The sequence below is a fragment of the Acaromyces ingoldii genome (genome assembly GCF_003144295.1).
Source record: "Acaromyces ingoldii strain MCA 4198 unplaced genomic scaffold FA10scaffold_1, whole genome shotgun sequence".
Taxonomy (NCBI): domain Eukaryota; kingdom Fungi; phylum Basidiomycota; class Exobasidiomycetes; order Exobasidiales; family Cryptobasidiaceae; genus Acaromyces; species Acaromyces ingoldii.
The window spans coordinates 2,076,949-2,090,320 of NW_020290247.1; the positions used below are offsets into that span (position 1 = coordinate 2,076,949).

The window sequence follows — 13,372 nt, forward strand, 5'->3', positions numbered from 1 at the left end:
GGAACGACGTGATGGTGGTGGTGGTGATGATGATGCCCAGGGGTCGTCGCCGAGGAGGCTAGGGCATTGCTGCTCGAGGAAGCGGCCGTGGGCAGTGGCGAGACGCTCCGTGCCGCTGCACTCGGCGGTCTTGCGTGCTGATGATCTTGGGGCAAGCCCTCGTCGTCGACGGGCGTGAATCGCGTGCGCTTTCCTGGTCTGTCTGGTGACGATTCGTCGTCGTCAATCTCATCAACTTCCACCTCGTCAATCATCGTGTCCGCGCGGCGTGCTTGGGGTGGCTGCGGCGACCAGGGTCTCGCCGACAATGACGATGTCCCCGCACCATTCTCGCTCGTGCTGCCCCGGCCGACCTCGATGAGGGCCATGGCGGCGTCTCGGTGGGCCTGGCTCATGGGAGCATCGCCCAAATCAGCCCGCTGTGCATGCGAATGCGAAAGCGCGTGCGGATGCGCTTGTGCTTGTGGGTGCTGAGGCATGGACTGGGCCGCCTGCTGCTGCTGTTGCTGTTGCGACGGCGTTTGGGCCACAGCAGCCTTGGCAGCCTGCTGACCGAGGGCCAGCGAGCCCGCGGGAACACGCTTGCGGCGCTTGATGACCGTCTTGCGCATATTGATGGGCCGCTGCGTGCCGTGCAGCTTCTGGTACAGGCCACATGCGTTGCAGATGTTGTTGCCGTTTTCGTCGCGCCTCCAGAGCGGCGTCGTGGTGGTGCCGCAATTGTTGCACTTGAGCCCGCCGACGGCCTCCTCCTCACCGCCAGCAGTGCCACCGACACCGCCGCTGATGCCGGCGCCATTGCTGCTGCTGCTGCTGCTGCCCATGCCTGTTGCGACACCCGTGGTGGAAGGATGGGCTGGTGGATGCTTGTCCTTGTTGTTGGACGCAGACACACCATCAGAAGCTCCGCCCGCCGCCGCCGCCGCCGTCGACGTTGTCGTGGCAGAAGCGAGCTCGTCGGCAGAGGCGGCAGGCGAGATGGAGTCTCTCTCGATTTTGGCATGGCTCCCGTTGGAGGACTCCCTTGCAGCCAGCGCGACGGATGCCTTGCTTCGCTTCCGTCGCACACCGTGGCTGAGGTTGTTGTTCAGCGCAGGACAGCCGTTGCAGGCCGCGTGGCCACCGGTGCCGTTGCAGTAGCCGTCGCCGGGACACGAGCCCTTTGCCAGCTCGTGCTCCGACAGCGTCGACGAGGTGGCCCCTGGTGCGGTGCGAGGGGCCTCCTCGTCTGAGAGCGCCTTTGACGGCGGCTGCGATGGGCTGACAGGAGCCCTCTGGCCCTGGTGCTGCTTGGTGTAGAGGCCTGGAGGGGAAGAACAACAACAACAACAAAGTCAAAAAGTCAGCTTCTTGCTGCGCTGCTGACGTTCGCTCAGCTCTCTGGAAATGTGGGATGGAAAGACGCACCGCACTTGTTGCAGAGACTGCTGCCGTCGGGCGACCTCCTCCAGAGTGGGGTGCGCATGGTGCCACAGTTGGAGCAGCGCATCGCCAGGCCGTCTGCGGCAGAGGAGGCAGCGAGACCTGGCTCGTCACCGTCGCGTCTCGCCCGGGCGGCTGCCTCGCTCGCGCTCGCGTCTCGTGATCGTGGCGTCGACTCAGCAGCATAGCCCGGTCGAGGGTGGAACGGAGGGGCTGCCTGGTCGGGCACGCCCCTCGACGGCGAGGCGAACCAGAGCCGAGAGGAAGGAGGGCCTGATGTCGAGTCAAACGAGGCAAACGATGGCAGCGACGTCGGCTGTCGATGGGAAGATGCCGGCGGCCTGGCCCCCTCCTGCTCATACGACCTTGCCGGCTGCTGCTGCTGCTGCTGCGTCCGCATCGTCGCTGCCGAAGACGTCGCCATCATGGGCGATCTCTGCTGCTGCTGTTGGCTGTAGTGAGGGCTATGCGCGTGGGCCTGCGATCGTTGGTGGGCGTGGGAATGGTGCTGCTGCTGCTGCTGCTGCTGCGCGTTGGTGCTTGAACGGATAGGTGCCAGTTCGAGATCCGAAGGTGTCGAGGAGCGGGGGATTGTCATCGTACGATGACCCTCACCTCCTCGACGGTGACCAGAAAGGCTGGAGACTTCGCCCTCGCGGGGGAGCGCCAGGCTCAGTCGCCTGAACAGCCGATGGTCTGACAGAGGCGGTGGCAAGCCTGAGAATCACGTAACGCGCACACGGACGTGCTTGGCCAGTCCAGTCCCAGGCAGAGAGGGAGAGGGAGAGGGAGGAGACAGGCCGGTGGGGGAGACGTGAACGGTGGAGCTTAGTGAAGTGACGAGCAAGAGGGGCGGCGGCGATAGGAGAGAATAGAGGGAGAACAGCGCCGAAGAAAAGGGATTGAGGATGGTAAGCAGTACCCGCCGCTGGAGCTCCGGCCAAGTCTGATTGATCCCTTCTCATCTTGAAAGCCTTTTTTTTTTCCTAGATAAAAATTTTCCAAAAGGGCAGCAGAAAGAAAGGCCAAGGGTTATCAATCGGTAGGCATTTCCCTCTCGTTTTTAATCTAGATTGATTTTTCCTCCTTGATTGTTTAAAACGGGACAAGATCATCTCTCTGTTCCATCACCTCACCTCTGCGAGCAATAACGAACCGCCCTATTGTGTCACGCAGCTGTGGAGCAAGCGGAGCATGCGGCTAGACAAGCTCTCATATCTTCAAAGTGGGGAGAAATAGCGAAATGCGGGCAAGGTTAGAGAGCTCTCTCTATCGTACAGAGACACACCGCACCCCCGCCTTTGAAAATTCTCGTATCTTATCTCACGCCATCCGACGCGCGCAGTCTCTCTCTATCAGGAGCACTGCCCCCCCCCCCTCTCCTAATCTTCTCTTTTCTCCTGTAGAACAGCGAAATGCTCCTAGACAAGAACCTAGACGTGACCATGTGTAGATCTGTCGTATCGGGGCCCGGGTCGGCCGCATCCATATGCTCAAAATGACGAGGGAACGAGCCCGGAGACACTAATTGACCGATGCGTCGCTAGTTCGCTTCTTGCTATCTCCTCAAGTAGGCCCTTAAGGTTATCGGCCATTCCGAGCACCATTCCCTTTTCGTCTACACCGCACAACCTTTTTGGGTACGTCTCTTTCGCAATTGCGATCAAAGTCAACGTCATTGCCATTCGGGGCCACACCTCGAGCTCCAGGCTTTGTCGCGGACCCTCGATAGGAAAGAGAAGAGGCGGCTGCACTCCAAGATGATTCGCCCTTTGAACGAGCCAATCAGAACGCTTCCCCTTTTTCTGATCTGTCCACGTGTAAATTTTCGGGCCGGAAATATCACCGCGACAAGAAAAGGTAGGGCGATCCAGCGCGCAGCTCACGGGGGATGCAGAACGGGAAATCGGGCGAGACGCCCGTCCAGTTTTGCTCCGTCTCACTTTGGAGAGGTCCAGGCTTGAGGAACATTGGCTCCGCGGCAACGACAGCAGTAGTCTATCATAGAAACAAAGAGAAAGTGACGTAGTGAGAAATTACAGAGAGCAGGCTGAATCAGCAAGAGCCCATGCTGCCATTATTGCAGAGGCACATCTTGTATTCTCCGTCGCTGTCGGCTGCCTTCCAGTCCTGTTCCACTCCACTCCTCCAAGTTTGAAGATTGGGCCCTGTATGCGATCCGATCCGATCCGATCAGTCATTGATGAATAGACAGAGGGAGAGACGGGAGATGCATACCATTGCAGTGAATATTGGCGTTGTTTGCCCAGATCGACAGCTTGCTTTCGGTAATGTCGTCTGTGCCCTTCTTGTGGACGGCAACGGCACAGCAAGTCTTGTCGCACACATAATAGCGGCCCTTGTTGTCCTTCTGCGGAGTCTTGTTGGACGTCACAAACATGTCGTCAATCAGACTGCAGTCCGAAGACCAGCCGGCTGTTCATTTGGACCATGAGAAAAAAGGATCAGGACCCCCCATCGTATGGTTTCTCCAACGTCAAGATGCTCACCGTGGTTGCCATGGCATGCTACATTGGGCCCAGAGGGATCGGGCACCTCAGCAATCGGAATCTGGGGAGCGCTGTCGGCCTGCGCGCGCTCTGTCAGGGCCACCACTGCGACCGTGGCGACAAAGACAAAAGTAGTCGTGACCCGCATGACAGTCGAGACTGTTGTTGAGACGCAATCGAAAAGTGAAGGAGAGGTGCGGTACCGTGATGCTTCTCGACCGGCGAGAACGGGTGAGAGTCAGAGAGGGAGCTGTTTGGTATGACGGTAAAAGTGGGGAGAAGAGCAAGAAGTGGGTGAGATCGAGGCTGGGTTTTTAGCAATAATGGAGATCCAAGAGACACCCTCTCTCGCCGACCACCCAAAGGAACAACACGAGTGTGCGGTCTAGCTGCAGGAACCATAGGTCCTTGTGCCCAAACAAAGAGGAACAAGAGCTGCCTTCAGCGTGGTCGCTCGGCACCGAAGTTCGAAAAATTACACTTACCTTGTGGGCGTGAATTGTTTTGTGGGCGTAAATTCGGCCGGACTGTTCCTGCCTCGGAGCGAGCGCATCGAGCACCATTGCAAAGGGCATTACCTGGGAGAACCAATCAAGCACTGTTCGGGCGACGGAGCGGTGAAGGACACCAAGCTATAGAGACAGAGGAAGGACAAGATGTGTATTTCAAGCATTTCTTTGCAATTGACGGTAGCAATACATAGCCTAGAGGAAGACAGCGCCTCCCAAAGCGAAGAGGGCAAGTGAAGACATGACCAAATAGGCCATCTGTGTATTGAGGTTGGGCGGTTCAAGGACCAAAGCACCGTCCTTATCATTCTTGGAGAGGTACGAGCCCGAGTATGTTTGGTAAGAAGCCAGGGATCCCGTCGATGTGCGGTAACAGGTCCCGCTCAGGACGACACCGGGGCAGCATCCCTGCTGCTGGACGCCCAGGAAGCCAGACGCGCAAGCTGTGACAGCAGAGATGACGTTATCGCGAATGTCAGTGGTAGTCGAGACCGACGGCTGTGCAAAAGCTGCCGTCTGGTTGATGCTCGTGGCGAGTTGGCTTGCGTGAGAGAAGGCAGAGACCTGCTCTGCGTCCAGCGTGTTGGGAATACCCGGGTAGTACTCGATCGTCAAGGAGGTGGCTGTGAGATATCGTGTCAGTCACCATCTCTGAGCAGGCTACTTCTTCCAGTAGCACGCGCACCTTGGGAGCTAGACGATGAGCTAGAGGGCGATGGAGAGGACGAAGTAGACTGAGAAGACTGTTGGGCCAGCGACAGACCAGCTGCAGTGCTGACAAGTGCGACGAGGGCGAGCTTGGACACCATATTGTTAGGCGGTGATGGTGGACGGATGCGATGTTGAGCTATCCTGGTCTATCCCTTCGTCTCCCCACTTAGCTTCGGCTAGGCGACTTGAGCAAGTAGCGCCTTCTTTTCGATTGAACCGAATTTCTAGCCATTAGACTGCAGCCCTCTGCTGAAGCCCCCTGCAGGAGTTTCCTTTTATTGGGATCTTTTGGGCGTTCCGCGCTAGTGCCTAATGGACTGCATAAAACTGGTTTACGGACCTAGGCAGGTCCAGGATGCTGACCTCACAGTACCATGTGATGGACTGACCTCAGCTCTCCTGAGCACTTGTGTCCCATACGTTCCATATGATCAGGTACAAGCTGACCCGCAAAAGTTTCGTCGCCAATCCAGGCACGGGTGACCATATGGAAATGACGATCCTCCGGACACGGCGCCCAGAAATTGCATTATTCGGCAGGAGCAAAACAGTCTTAAGATCGGAGAGTTTGATCTCCTTGCTGTTCGCAACTTTCTCCTCATCGTCTCCTATCGCTTCCTTTCCTTGTTGGCAACGATCTGAAAGGCTGGTTCCTTTTAGATAAAGTCGTTCTCTTCCGCCAAAAGCTTCTTCTCTCAGACAGTCGCTCGAAGCGCTAGCTCAACCATGAAGCTGAACTCAGCCATCTTTGTCTTGGCCTTGACGGCTGGGCCCGCCTTCTCGGTTCCTTTCGAGGCTGGACTCTCGAATCGCGCCAAGATCAACTCGACTGGCTCGGGCAATACCAGCGTCAGCCACCATCATGTGGGAACCACCGTCAAAGACGGCAACAATAACGCAACGGACATTCAGAACGGTAGCAAGAATGCCACCCTGGCTGGTGGCAGAAACTCGACCTACCACCACACCGGCAATACCACCCTCGCCAGTACCATCAACAGCACCATGGCCACAGTCAACAGCACCATCGGCGCGGTCAATGGTTCCGTGGGCAACAACAAGACCAGTAGCAAGGTTACTTCCAGTGACGGTAAGAATAGCACCGCTCCTTCCTGGGCCATCAGCACGTGCAAGGCCCTGGGTAGCAAGATCTGCAGCTTTGTTGATGGCGTCCCCAAGCTCAACGTCCAGCAGAAGCAGCAGAGCAAGCGTGATGGCTCGCCCGCTGTCAACGGCACAGGTACGCCAAATCAGAGCAATACGACGACGGGCGTTGATGGCAACCCCAATGACTCCTACTCCGTCGTTCTGGACCCAACCTATGTCGCAACCGGCCTGTGCAACCCTTCGGTGTTCATGGACCTAATGTGGAACTTGTCTTGCCCCGTTGGGAACAATCAGCTGTCCTGCGGTGGGTACAAGACGTGGGACTGCCAGTATCACGAAGACCGCACCGGCGACATCCTACCCGCTGCAGATCTCAACGTGACGCCGCGCAAGCAGGTCAAGCAGTGCACGATGCGCTACCAGGCGTTCTTTGACAGCAACAGTCCCTACCAGGGCGTACAGAACCACACCCTCGCCGACTTCATCAAGCGCAGCACGGTCAAGATGTACCAGGCGCTCATGGACCAGGACGGCGGCACGATCCACGGCCAGCTGTACCCCAAGGACGAGGAGGGACCCGGCGAGCAGAACCTGCCGGATGTCGACACGTACAAGGTGCCCTCTCGTATGCTCGTCTTCGGTACCCAAGGACACCAGGACACAGCGCAGGACGGCGGTCACTTCCTCCAGGTCATAACCGAAATTGACTGTCCGGCGCCCAACGACTCGCTGTCCTGCTCCAAGCTGGCCGGCATCTCGTCGGCGTTCCTCGGCATCCTGGGCGCCATGGTACCTGCCATTGCTGCACCTCTGTCCATCGGAAGCAGTGTCACGAGCATCGCTGCCAACGCTGCCTGCCCTTCTTAATTCAAACCTTCTCCTCCCCCCCCATTCATCTGTGCTAGTCTTACCGTATGCCTGTCGCTGTATGTTCATCTACATCTGATTTGCATGCATTCGAGCGAAGGAGAGGCAAGAGGAGTTGTGCGTCTGAGTTCTGCCTTCTGAACTCCGCTCGTGTTGGAGGCTCCGTACTGTCTCGGACTCAGGTCGCGGCGAGAAGTTCTTATGCCAAACACACGCGCACTTCAGAGACATAGCATCAACGAGAAGTTTGCCACCACCACCACCTTGTGAAGCAAAGATGTTGACGAGCAGCATCTCGATCAGACTTGGCGTCCTCGACGAACAAGGGCACCTTCACTACGTCCGCGAGCACCGCCTCCCGGAAAAGTTCAAAGAGAGCACGGCTGCCTTCTACCTGCCTGTCCTCCAGACCTTCTACCTGGTCTTCCAGCAGACGAGGCCAATGAACAATGTCACTTCTTTCGAAATAGCAACCGCATACACTGAGTCGCCCGAGATCGACATCAACGGTCGGGCCGAGCACACACAGACAATCGCCAATATCCCCTTCCAGATCATTGCGCTTCCCTCAACCGTCGACGGCGGACCACGACGTCCCTTTGTCGCCTTTGATGCCGAAAAGACGACCGTGCAGATCGTCGCAAAGACGAAAGAAGGCACGAAGATGGCCTTGCCCGCAGTCACCTTCCAACACATCAGGGACATCCACCTGCCTCGCATCCTTCCCGGGCAAGACCCTGGCAAGCTCGACTTGATGGAGGAAGAGGTCGAGCCGGGCGAACTGCAGCGACTTACAGACTCCACCTTTTCCATCGAAGAGCTCAGCCAAGAGGAAGTGGGAGAAGGGGCCTCAACGCCGTGTAAGGTCAAGGACGAAGGGCACGTTCACGAGCGAGAGCTCGTCTCCAGCATCGAAGACGACGACGACGAAGAAGAAGACATTGAGATCACGCAGGTGATCATGAGCCCGTCTTCCAAGAGGGTCATCCCATTGTCGAATTATTCTTTCCAGACGCCCAGCTCCTCTCCCCTCAAGCGGGAGAGAGCAGACAGTCCTCTCAACCCCAGCTGGCGCTCTGATGAGAAACCCTTCGCTAGCCCAAAAAAGTTCTGTCCCAACGACGTAGAGCTCGTGATCGAGGGCATCAAGTCTCCAACACCGGCCCCTAGCTCGGAGCCAATGATCAGGGACGAATTCAGCAGCGGACAGAGCTCAGTCGTCGAGGGTGCCGGTCGCCTCCTGACACCCCCGTCGTCTCAGCCTTCGGCATCGACAGCGTCGTCATCATCGCCTGTAGAGCAGAAGCCAGCACGAGCGGTGCGCACCGACACGCGAGTGGCAGCCCACCGCCTCCGCCAGGACTGCACAATCCGCATCCGGGCCATCGAGGCACAGCTTGCCCAGATTGACGCAGCAGTGGCCCGGACGCCGGAGCGCAAACGGCAGATATTTATGAAGCTCGACGTTGACATGGAACGCTACCGCCTCAAAAAGGAGAAAGAAGCGAAAAAGAACGCAGAGGAGGTGGATCAAGAGGAAGCAGCATGGAGGGACCAGAGGGCAAGCCTCGTGGCAGAGAAGGGCATGAAGGAGATGGTGAGTTGGAGAGCGCCGGCAAGAGGATGGAAATTTGCTAACATCAAGCCGATGTGTACAGTTGCGTAGCCTCGCACAGGAAGCAATCTCAAAGAAGTTCTTCCCCGACAAGGCTGTTGACGTTGTCGAGATCTCCGACGAGATCGACTTGGCGGATGAGGAAGCAGTCGACGAGAGCGACGATGACCTGTAGGATGGGGGATACTTTGTCGTTGGCGAAAGAGTTGCCAAATTGATATTATTACATCGGAGAAATGACATGCCAAGGCTTGCGAGAAATGACATCGAAGGGAGTGACGACGGCTGATCTAGATATGGACGTCTCTGCTGCAGATAGACGTTCGAAACAATGAGAAAGTGCAATCACCAAGAGACATCAAACCTCGATAGGGTCTTTGAAGCCTCTTCTGCGTCCTTTTGTGCCCTCTTTCGTCGGAAGAAGATGACGCAGTCCGAGTTCGTGCACAGCACGTCCGTCGCTACAGTGCCTGCGCATCGCTGACACGTTGTCCACATGCGCGCCCACTCAATGTCCGCCTGCGACGAAGCCACGAGCTTCTGTGCGTAAATTTCGTGCACTCTCGGTCTACAGCGATCGCACACTGGTTGTTCTGGCGTAAAGTAAAGGGTTAGTCGCCCTCCATCTTCGAAGCGCATTGTTGGTCAACACTCACTTGGATCTTTGAGTGGAGTTCGGCAGCCAAGACAGGTCTCTTGCTTGACTGCAAATTTCATCAGGGCGCCGACGTTGCTCGTCGCATTTTGCACCACCCTCGTATGCGGGCCATTGAGGAGCGTATTCGCCTTTACACCCATGATGGGCTCGAAAATGCGCATCAGGGGCTTCGATAGCTGGTTGTCGAGGTAGTAGCGACTATCGACAGGCACACCGTGCTCCAGGACATAGAGGGGGTCTTCAGAGCGCTCGTATGCTGCTGCGCCTTTAGCGCCCTTGACGATGACGAAAGGCACTCGATCGCCCAGGGCCGGCGCAGAGCCCGGGTCTCGCTTTCGCATCCTCTCGGCCAGCTCAGTGTGCGCCTGTTTCGCAGCGTAGTCGGCCTTGGCAAGCTGCTTGCTGATGACGAGCTGCGACATGTCGACTTTGTTCTGCAGTAGGTCGGAGATGGTCCTCTTGACGAACCTGAAGAAATAACAGGAGTGAGCGAGCAGCAACGACAACGTGGGGAAGCTAAGAGACGCACTCTTCAGCGCCCTTGACGTCGCGATCGATGAGCATCTTCCGTAGACACGTGTCAATGAGCGTCTGCACCAAGCGACAGTTGTCTCTTCGGACGGTCTCGATGCCCTTGGTGTCCATCTTGTCGTACTTGTCGGCGTTGGTCCAGTAGAGACCGGCGTATCGCTTCTTGGAGATGAGGAGGTAGGGGAAGTAGCACTTTTCGAACTCAAGCTTGATAGGCTTGGTGAAAGTGTTTGACACGTTGGCCGCAGCTTCGGCACCAAGTTCCATGGCTCTCTTCAGATTGTCGGTGCCAAACTTGACCATGACCGAGTCTGTGTCGCCGTAGATGACCTCGGCGTCATTTTCGTACCCATTGGCGATGGTGTACTGCGACTCGACTTGTGCCTTGGTCGCCTCGATCATTTTTCTTCCGTAGGCTGTGACACTCATCGAGATCTCCAGACATGGCAGCTTGCCAACGGTGGCACCAGTGAAACCGTAGACGGAATTAGCGCTGATCTTGAGGGCCAGTTGTCGACCGTCCAAGACAGCGCGCTTGAAGGGATCCGTCTCCTTCTTCAGATCAGCCTTGGCCCGTTTTCTCGCCGACAGCAGGTCTTCCAAGACAATTGGTAGGAGGCCTTTTCGGACCTCCGACTTGACGAAGTAGTCTGGCATCGTTGTCAGTGTAGAGACAGGCAGAAGTCTCAATGCTGCAACTCACTGTTGTTGGGCGTCATCACGTAGTCCTTGTCTTTGACCAGACCCAATCGATCGATAGTGGCCTTGTTGAGGAGAGTCGTGTAGCACAAATTATGCGCCATCATGATAGATGGATAAAGCGACGCAAAATCGAGCGTGGCCACGGGCTTGTCGTAGTAGCCTTGCTTTGGCTCCAGGACAGTGGCGCCTTCATACTGATCGTCGGTGCCTTCGCCCTTTAATGAAGGGACCAGGTAATTCTCCTCGTTAGCTTTGCGAAAGAGCTGAGAGACGACCTTGATTTGCTGGCCTCGAGACAGGAGGTAATTGAAAGGCACGCCCGTCACACGGGCCATCTCGATGTAATTGATGAAGCACATGAGCTTGTCCATCAATCTTTGCGGCAGGTAAGCGTCCTGGGTGGAAGCAGAAGCAGGTCAGAGTCATGCTTCAAGTGAAAAGACTAAGGAATGGTTCCTACACACCTTCAGGCAGTACACTGCCAATCGTCGTCTTGCTTCGGGCCCACCGTTTTGAAGCTCAGTGATGAGCGAGTGGTGTACGTCCTCCTTTTGTTCACCCAGAAATTCGAATGAAACGGAATTGAGGGAGTAGCTGCGCAGCTTGTGGTCTCGCCGCATGACATCAAGAAGATCGAGCTGGATGCGCCCTTGAAGCTCGGTGTGCTTCGAGTCTCGGGTGCCGTATGCCTTGGACGAAAAGTGCGTGTCCTTTGCCTCGGTCTTGGTGCCTGCAGCGTTCATTAGCAGCTGATCAACTCGGTTATGACGAATAGCTTTGCTCACCTTTCTCTCTCCCAAGGTATGGAAATTTTGTCGCTTTCAGCGCCTTCGCTCGGTCGAGAAGGTACGGGAAGTCGAAGTTGGCAATGTTGTAGCCAATGACGACATCTGGGTCGCAGATCTGTACGAAGTGGGCCCACGCCTCGAGCAGGTCTACCTCGCGATCAAACGACAGCACCTGAGACCCAACGATGGGCGAGCACGAGTTGAGTGTGAAGACGTTCTTGATGAACGGAGCCGGCTCCCCCTGTCGGGTCACCATAGCCGCAATCTGGATGACGGGGTCCTCTTGCGGCTCGGGAAAGACGCCCTTGCGCCCCGCGCATTCAATGTCGAAGCTCATGATGCGCAAGGGAGCAATCTTCTGCCACTCGCCCTCGGGGGCGTACGAGACGATTGCATCTGGCTCGCAGTCGAGCTCAATTTGCGTCAAAGCCGTTTTTCTCTGCTCCTCTCTCAGCTTATAGTGGCCCGCTTTGATTTCCAACCAGTTCATGCCGACGATCTGAAGAAGAAGTCAGCATGGTGCCTTCTTAAAGATCCCTGGGCGACTGACCTTGAGATCGATCATGAAGCGGAGCGAGTAGGCAATATTCTCATAGCTCAAGAGAGACTCTCCTGAGGTGAAGAAATCGCGGAAGGACACCTCGCCCCTCTCGAGAGCCCGTAGAGGACGAGAGCTAGGGTGTCAGCTGGTTTCGTCTGGGGGCTCGAGGGCAGATGCTACTCATCTCTGACTTTGGGCAGGCCCCTCTGGTCCGACACTGTAATCTTGAGGAAGGCGACATTCTCGCTTCCCGTGTAGTTCATGAGACTCTTTTTGCTGCACAGCGATACTTCCTGGACTGCACGATGACCAAAGAGGGTCTGTAAGAGGAACAGACAGATGGTCAGGTGTATGCCCGAAAAGATCCCACCCTCGTCCACCATGCTCACATTCAGGTGATTTTGGAAGTCTCTGCAGTGGTTTTGTTGGAAGTTCCGGGGAGCGTGGATGAAAAAGTAAGGAAGGAAGCCATGAACGTGAGCGCGAACGGAGTTGCCCTTTGCGGTGACACCATAGATGCTGATGGCCGGCACCTGACCGGGCATGCCCGACTCTTCAATGTCGATCTGCTGAAAGACAATTGAGTCGATCTCTGGATCTATTCTGTCGAGCTCGGGTCGAGGCCACAAATCTTCGCTCGTCCCGGAACCTGTCGGGGCGCAGTCAGCACGAGCTTCCTCAAATCGATTGGAACACCGACTCACTTCCCGCAGCCTCGGCCTCTTCCTTGAGCTTGATAAGTGTTTCTGCGAAGGACACTGGCTCTGCAACATCGGTCCCGCCCTTCGTAGTAGTCCTTCGCTTCTTCGTCACAGGCTTCTTTGCCGACATGACCCCATCAACCATGTTGGTGCTGCGCGACGAGCCCGTCAGCGCGTTGCATCACGGCAGTCTGAAGAAGAGGGCACTTACATTTCCGTGGGAACGGGCACCATGGTGAGCAAGGACGTATGCGACTCGACCGCTGCGTTGAACAAGTCGCTGTAGCTCACGCGGAGAAAGGCCTGGACGGAAGGTGTTGGTCGGTGTCGAAAGAGGCGCGTCGCAGCGCTTTGCAGCTCGATAATTTCGAGACGCGACTGTTCGTCGCGTGGAGGACGAGGCCCTTCTCTGAAGTCGCCTTCTCTGTCACCTCCCCACAGCCTATCGAGCTGCAACACTCCCAAGACAGATGATGGCAGCTTACCCCTGCTCTGCACTGAAGAAGAGGCAACGGAGGCCTCGTCACGTTGCACCAAGGATCGGGGTCTGGTGCACAATACAAAGGCTATCACAAGGTTGCGGCATTGCTTCTGTGCAGGATGAATGGTGGCCACAGTTGGTAAATACTTTCTATGATGTAGTTCCGTTCTTGCACTACAGCACTACTTGATTTGCCTGTCCGAATGGAAAGAAGAGGCTGTGTGAAGGT

General features: G+C 56.5%; 6 protein-coding genes across 6 annotated transcripts; 1 reads left to right on the plus strand and 5 right to left on the minus strand.

Moving 5' to 3' along the window:
- Positions 1-569: 569 nt before the first annotated feature.
- FA10DRAFT_226015 (glucocorticoid receptor-like (DNA-binding domain)) lies at positions 570-1,489 on the minus strand (the record flags this gene model as incomplete). The annotated part of the gene is made up of 2 exons (XM_025518670.1): positions 570-813; positions 1,404-1,489. Coding segments are annotated over 2 exons (330 nt in total), but the record flags the coding sequence as incomplete, so codon positions are not given.
- Positions 1,490-3,215: 1,726 nt separating this feature from the next.
- FA10DRAFT_264072 (hypothetical protein) lies at positions 3,216-3,855 on the minus strand. The gene is made up of 2 exons (XM_025520496.1): positions 3,661-3,855; positions 3,216-3,590 (listed from the first exon to the last, which is right to left on the minus strand). The coding sequence occupies exons 1-2, from the start codon at positions 3,821-3,823 to the stop codon at positions 3,478-3,480; spliced, it is 276 nt and encodes a 91-aa protein (XP_025380618.1). The 5' UTR covers positions 3,824-3,855; the 3' UTR covers positions 3,216-3,477.
- A 69-nt stretch (positions 3,856-3,924) lies between these two features.
- FA10DRAFT_21131 (hypothetical protein) lies at positions 3,925-4,485 on the minus strand. Its single transcript, XM_025518465.1, has one exon. It carries the CDS (start codon positions 4,332-4,334, stop codon positions 4,026-4,028), a length of 309 nt encoding a protein of 102 aa, XP_025380619.1. The 5' UTR covers positions 4,335-4,485; the 3' UTR covers positions 3,925-4,025.
- Positions 4,486-4,571: 86 nt separating this feature from the next.
- Positions 4,572-5,380, minus strand: FA10DRAFT_264074 (hypothetical protein). Its single transcript, XM_025520497.1, has 2 exons — positions 5,127-5,380; positions 4,572-5,064 (listed from the first exon to the last, which is right to left on the minus strand). Exons 1-2 carry the CDS (start codon positions 5,248-5,250, stop codon positions 4,637-4,639), a joined length of 552 nt encoding a protein of 183 aa, XP_025380620.1. The 5' UTR covers positions 5,251-5,380; the 3' UTR covers positions 4,572-4,636.
- Positions 5,381-5,528: 148 nt separating this feature from the next.
- Positions 5,529-7,187, plus strand: FA10DRAFT_264075 (hypothetical protein). The gene has a single exon (XM_025520498.1). The coding sequence runs from the start codon at positions 5,879-5,881 to the stop codon at positions 7,124-7,126; it is 1,248 nt and encodes a 415-aa protein (XP_025380621.1). The 5' UTR covers positions 5,529-5,878; the 3' UTR covers positions 7,127-7,187.
- A 1,572-nt stretch (positions 7,188-8,759) lies between these two features.
- FA10DRAFT_264076 (hypothetical protein) lies at positions 8,760-12,985 on the minus strand. The gene is made up of 11 exons (XM_025520499.1): positions 12,874-12,985; positions 12,666-12,814; positions 12,351-12,610; positions 12,146-12,281; positions 11,971-12,080; positions 11,418-11,919; positions 11,097-11,362; positions 10,634-11,027; positions 9,929-10,580; positions 9,398-9,867; positions 8,760-9,334 (listed from the first exon to the last, which is right to left on the minus strand). The coding sequence occupies exons 1-11, from the start codon at positions 12,894-12,896 to the stop codon at positions 9,087-9,089; spliced, it is 3,210 nt and encodes a 1,069-aa protein (XP_025380622.1). The 5' UTR covers positions 12,897-12,985; the 3' UTR covers positions 8,760-9,086.
- Between the last annotated feature and the right edge of the window lie 387 nt (positions 12,986-13,372).

Bases quoted from the DNA above. Each gene is read 5' to 3' on its own strand.
- FA10DRAFT_264075 (XM_025520498.1), top strand. From the start codon at position 5,879: ATGAAGCTGAACTCAGCCATCTTTGTCTTGGCCTTGACGGCTGGGCCC.
- FA10DRAFT_264076 (XM_025520499.1), bottom strand. From the start codon at position 12,896: ATGGTGCCCGTTCCCACGGAAAT. The intron at 10,581-10,633 runs GTGAGTTGCAGC...CAACGATGCCAG, and splicing joins CGTGATGACGCCCAACAACA to ACTACTTCGTCAAGTCGGAG. The intron at 9,335-9,397 runs GTGAGTGTTGAC...ACTTTACGCCAG, and splicing joins AACTCCACTCAAAGATCCAA to AACAACCAGTGTGCGATCGC.
- FA10DRAFT_21131 (XM_025518465.1), bottom strand. From the start codon at position 4,334: ATGGTTCCTGCAGCTAGACCGCACACTCGTGTTGTTCCTTTGGGTGGT.
- FA10DRAFT_264074 (XM_025520497.1), bottom strand. From the start codon at position 5,250: ATGGTGTCCAAGCTCGCCCTCGTCGCACTTGTCAGCACTGCAGCTGGT. The intron at 5,065-5,126 runs GTGCGCGTGCTA...GATATCTCACAG, and splicing joins CTCATCGTCTAGCTCCCAAG to CCACCTCCTTGACGATCGAG.
- FA10DRAFT_264072 (XM_025520496.1), bottom strand. From the start codon at position 3,823: ATGTTTGTGACGTCCAACAAGACTCCGCAGAAGGACAACAAGGGCCGC. The intron at 3,591-3,660 runs GTATGCATCTCC...GATCGCATACAG, and splicing joins CGCCAATATTCACTGCAATG to GGCCCAATCTTCAAACTTGG.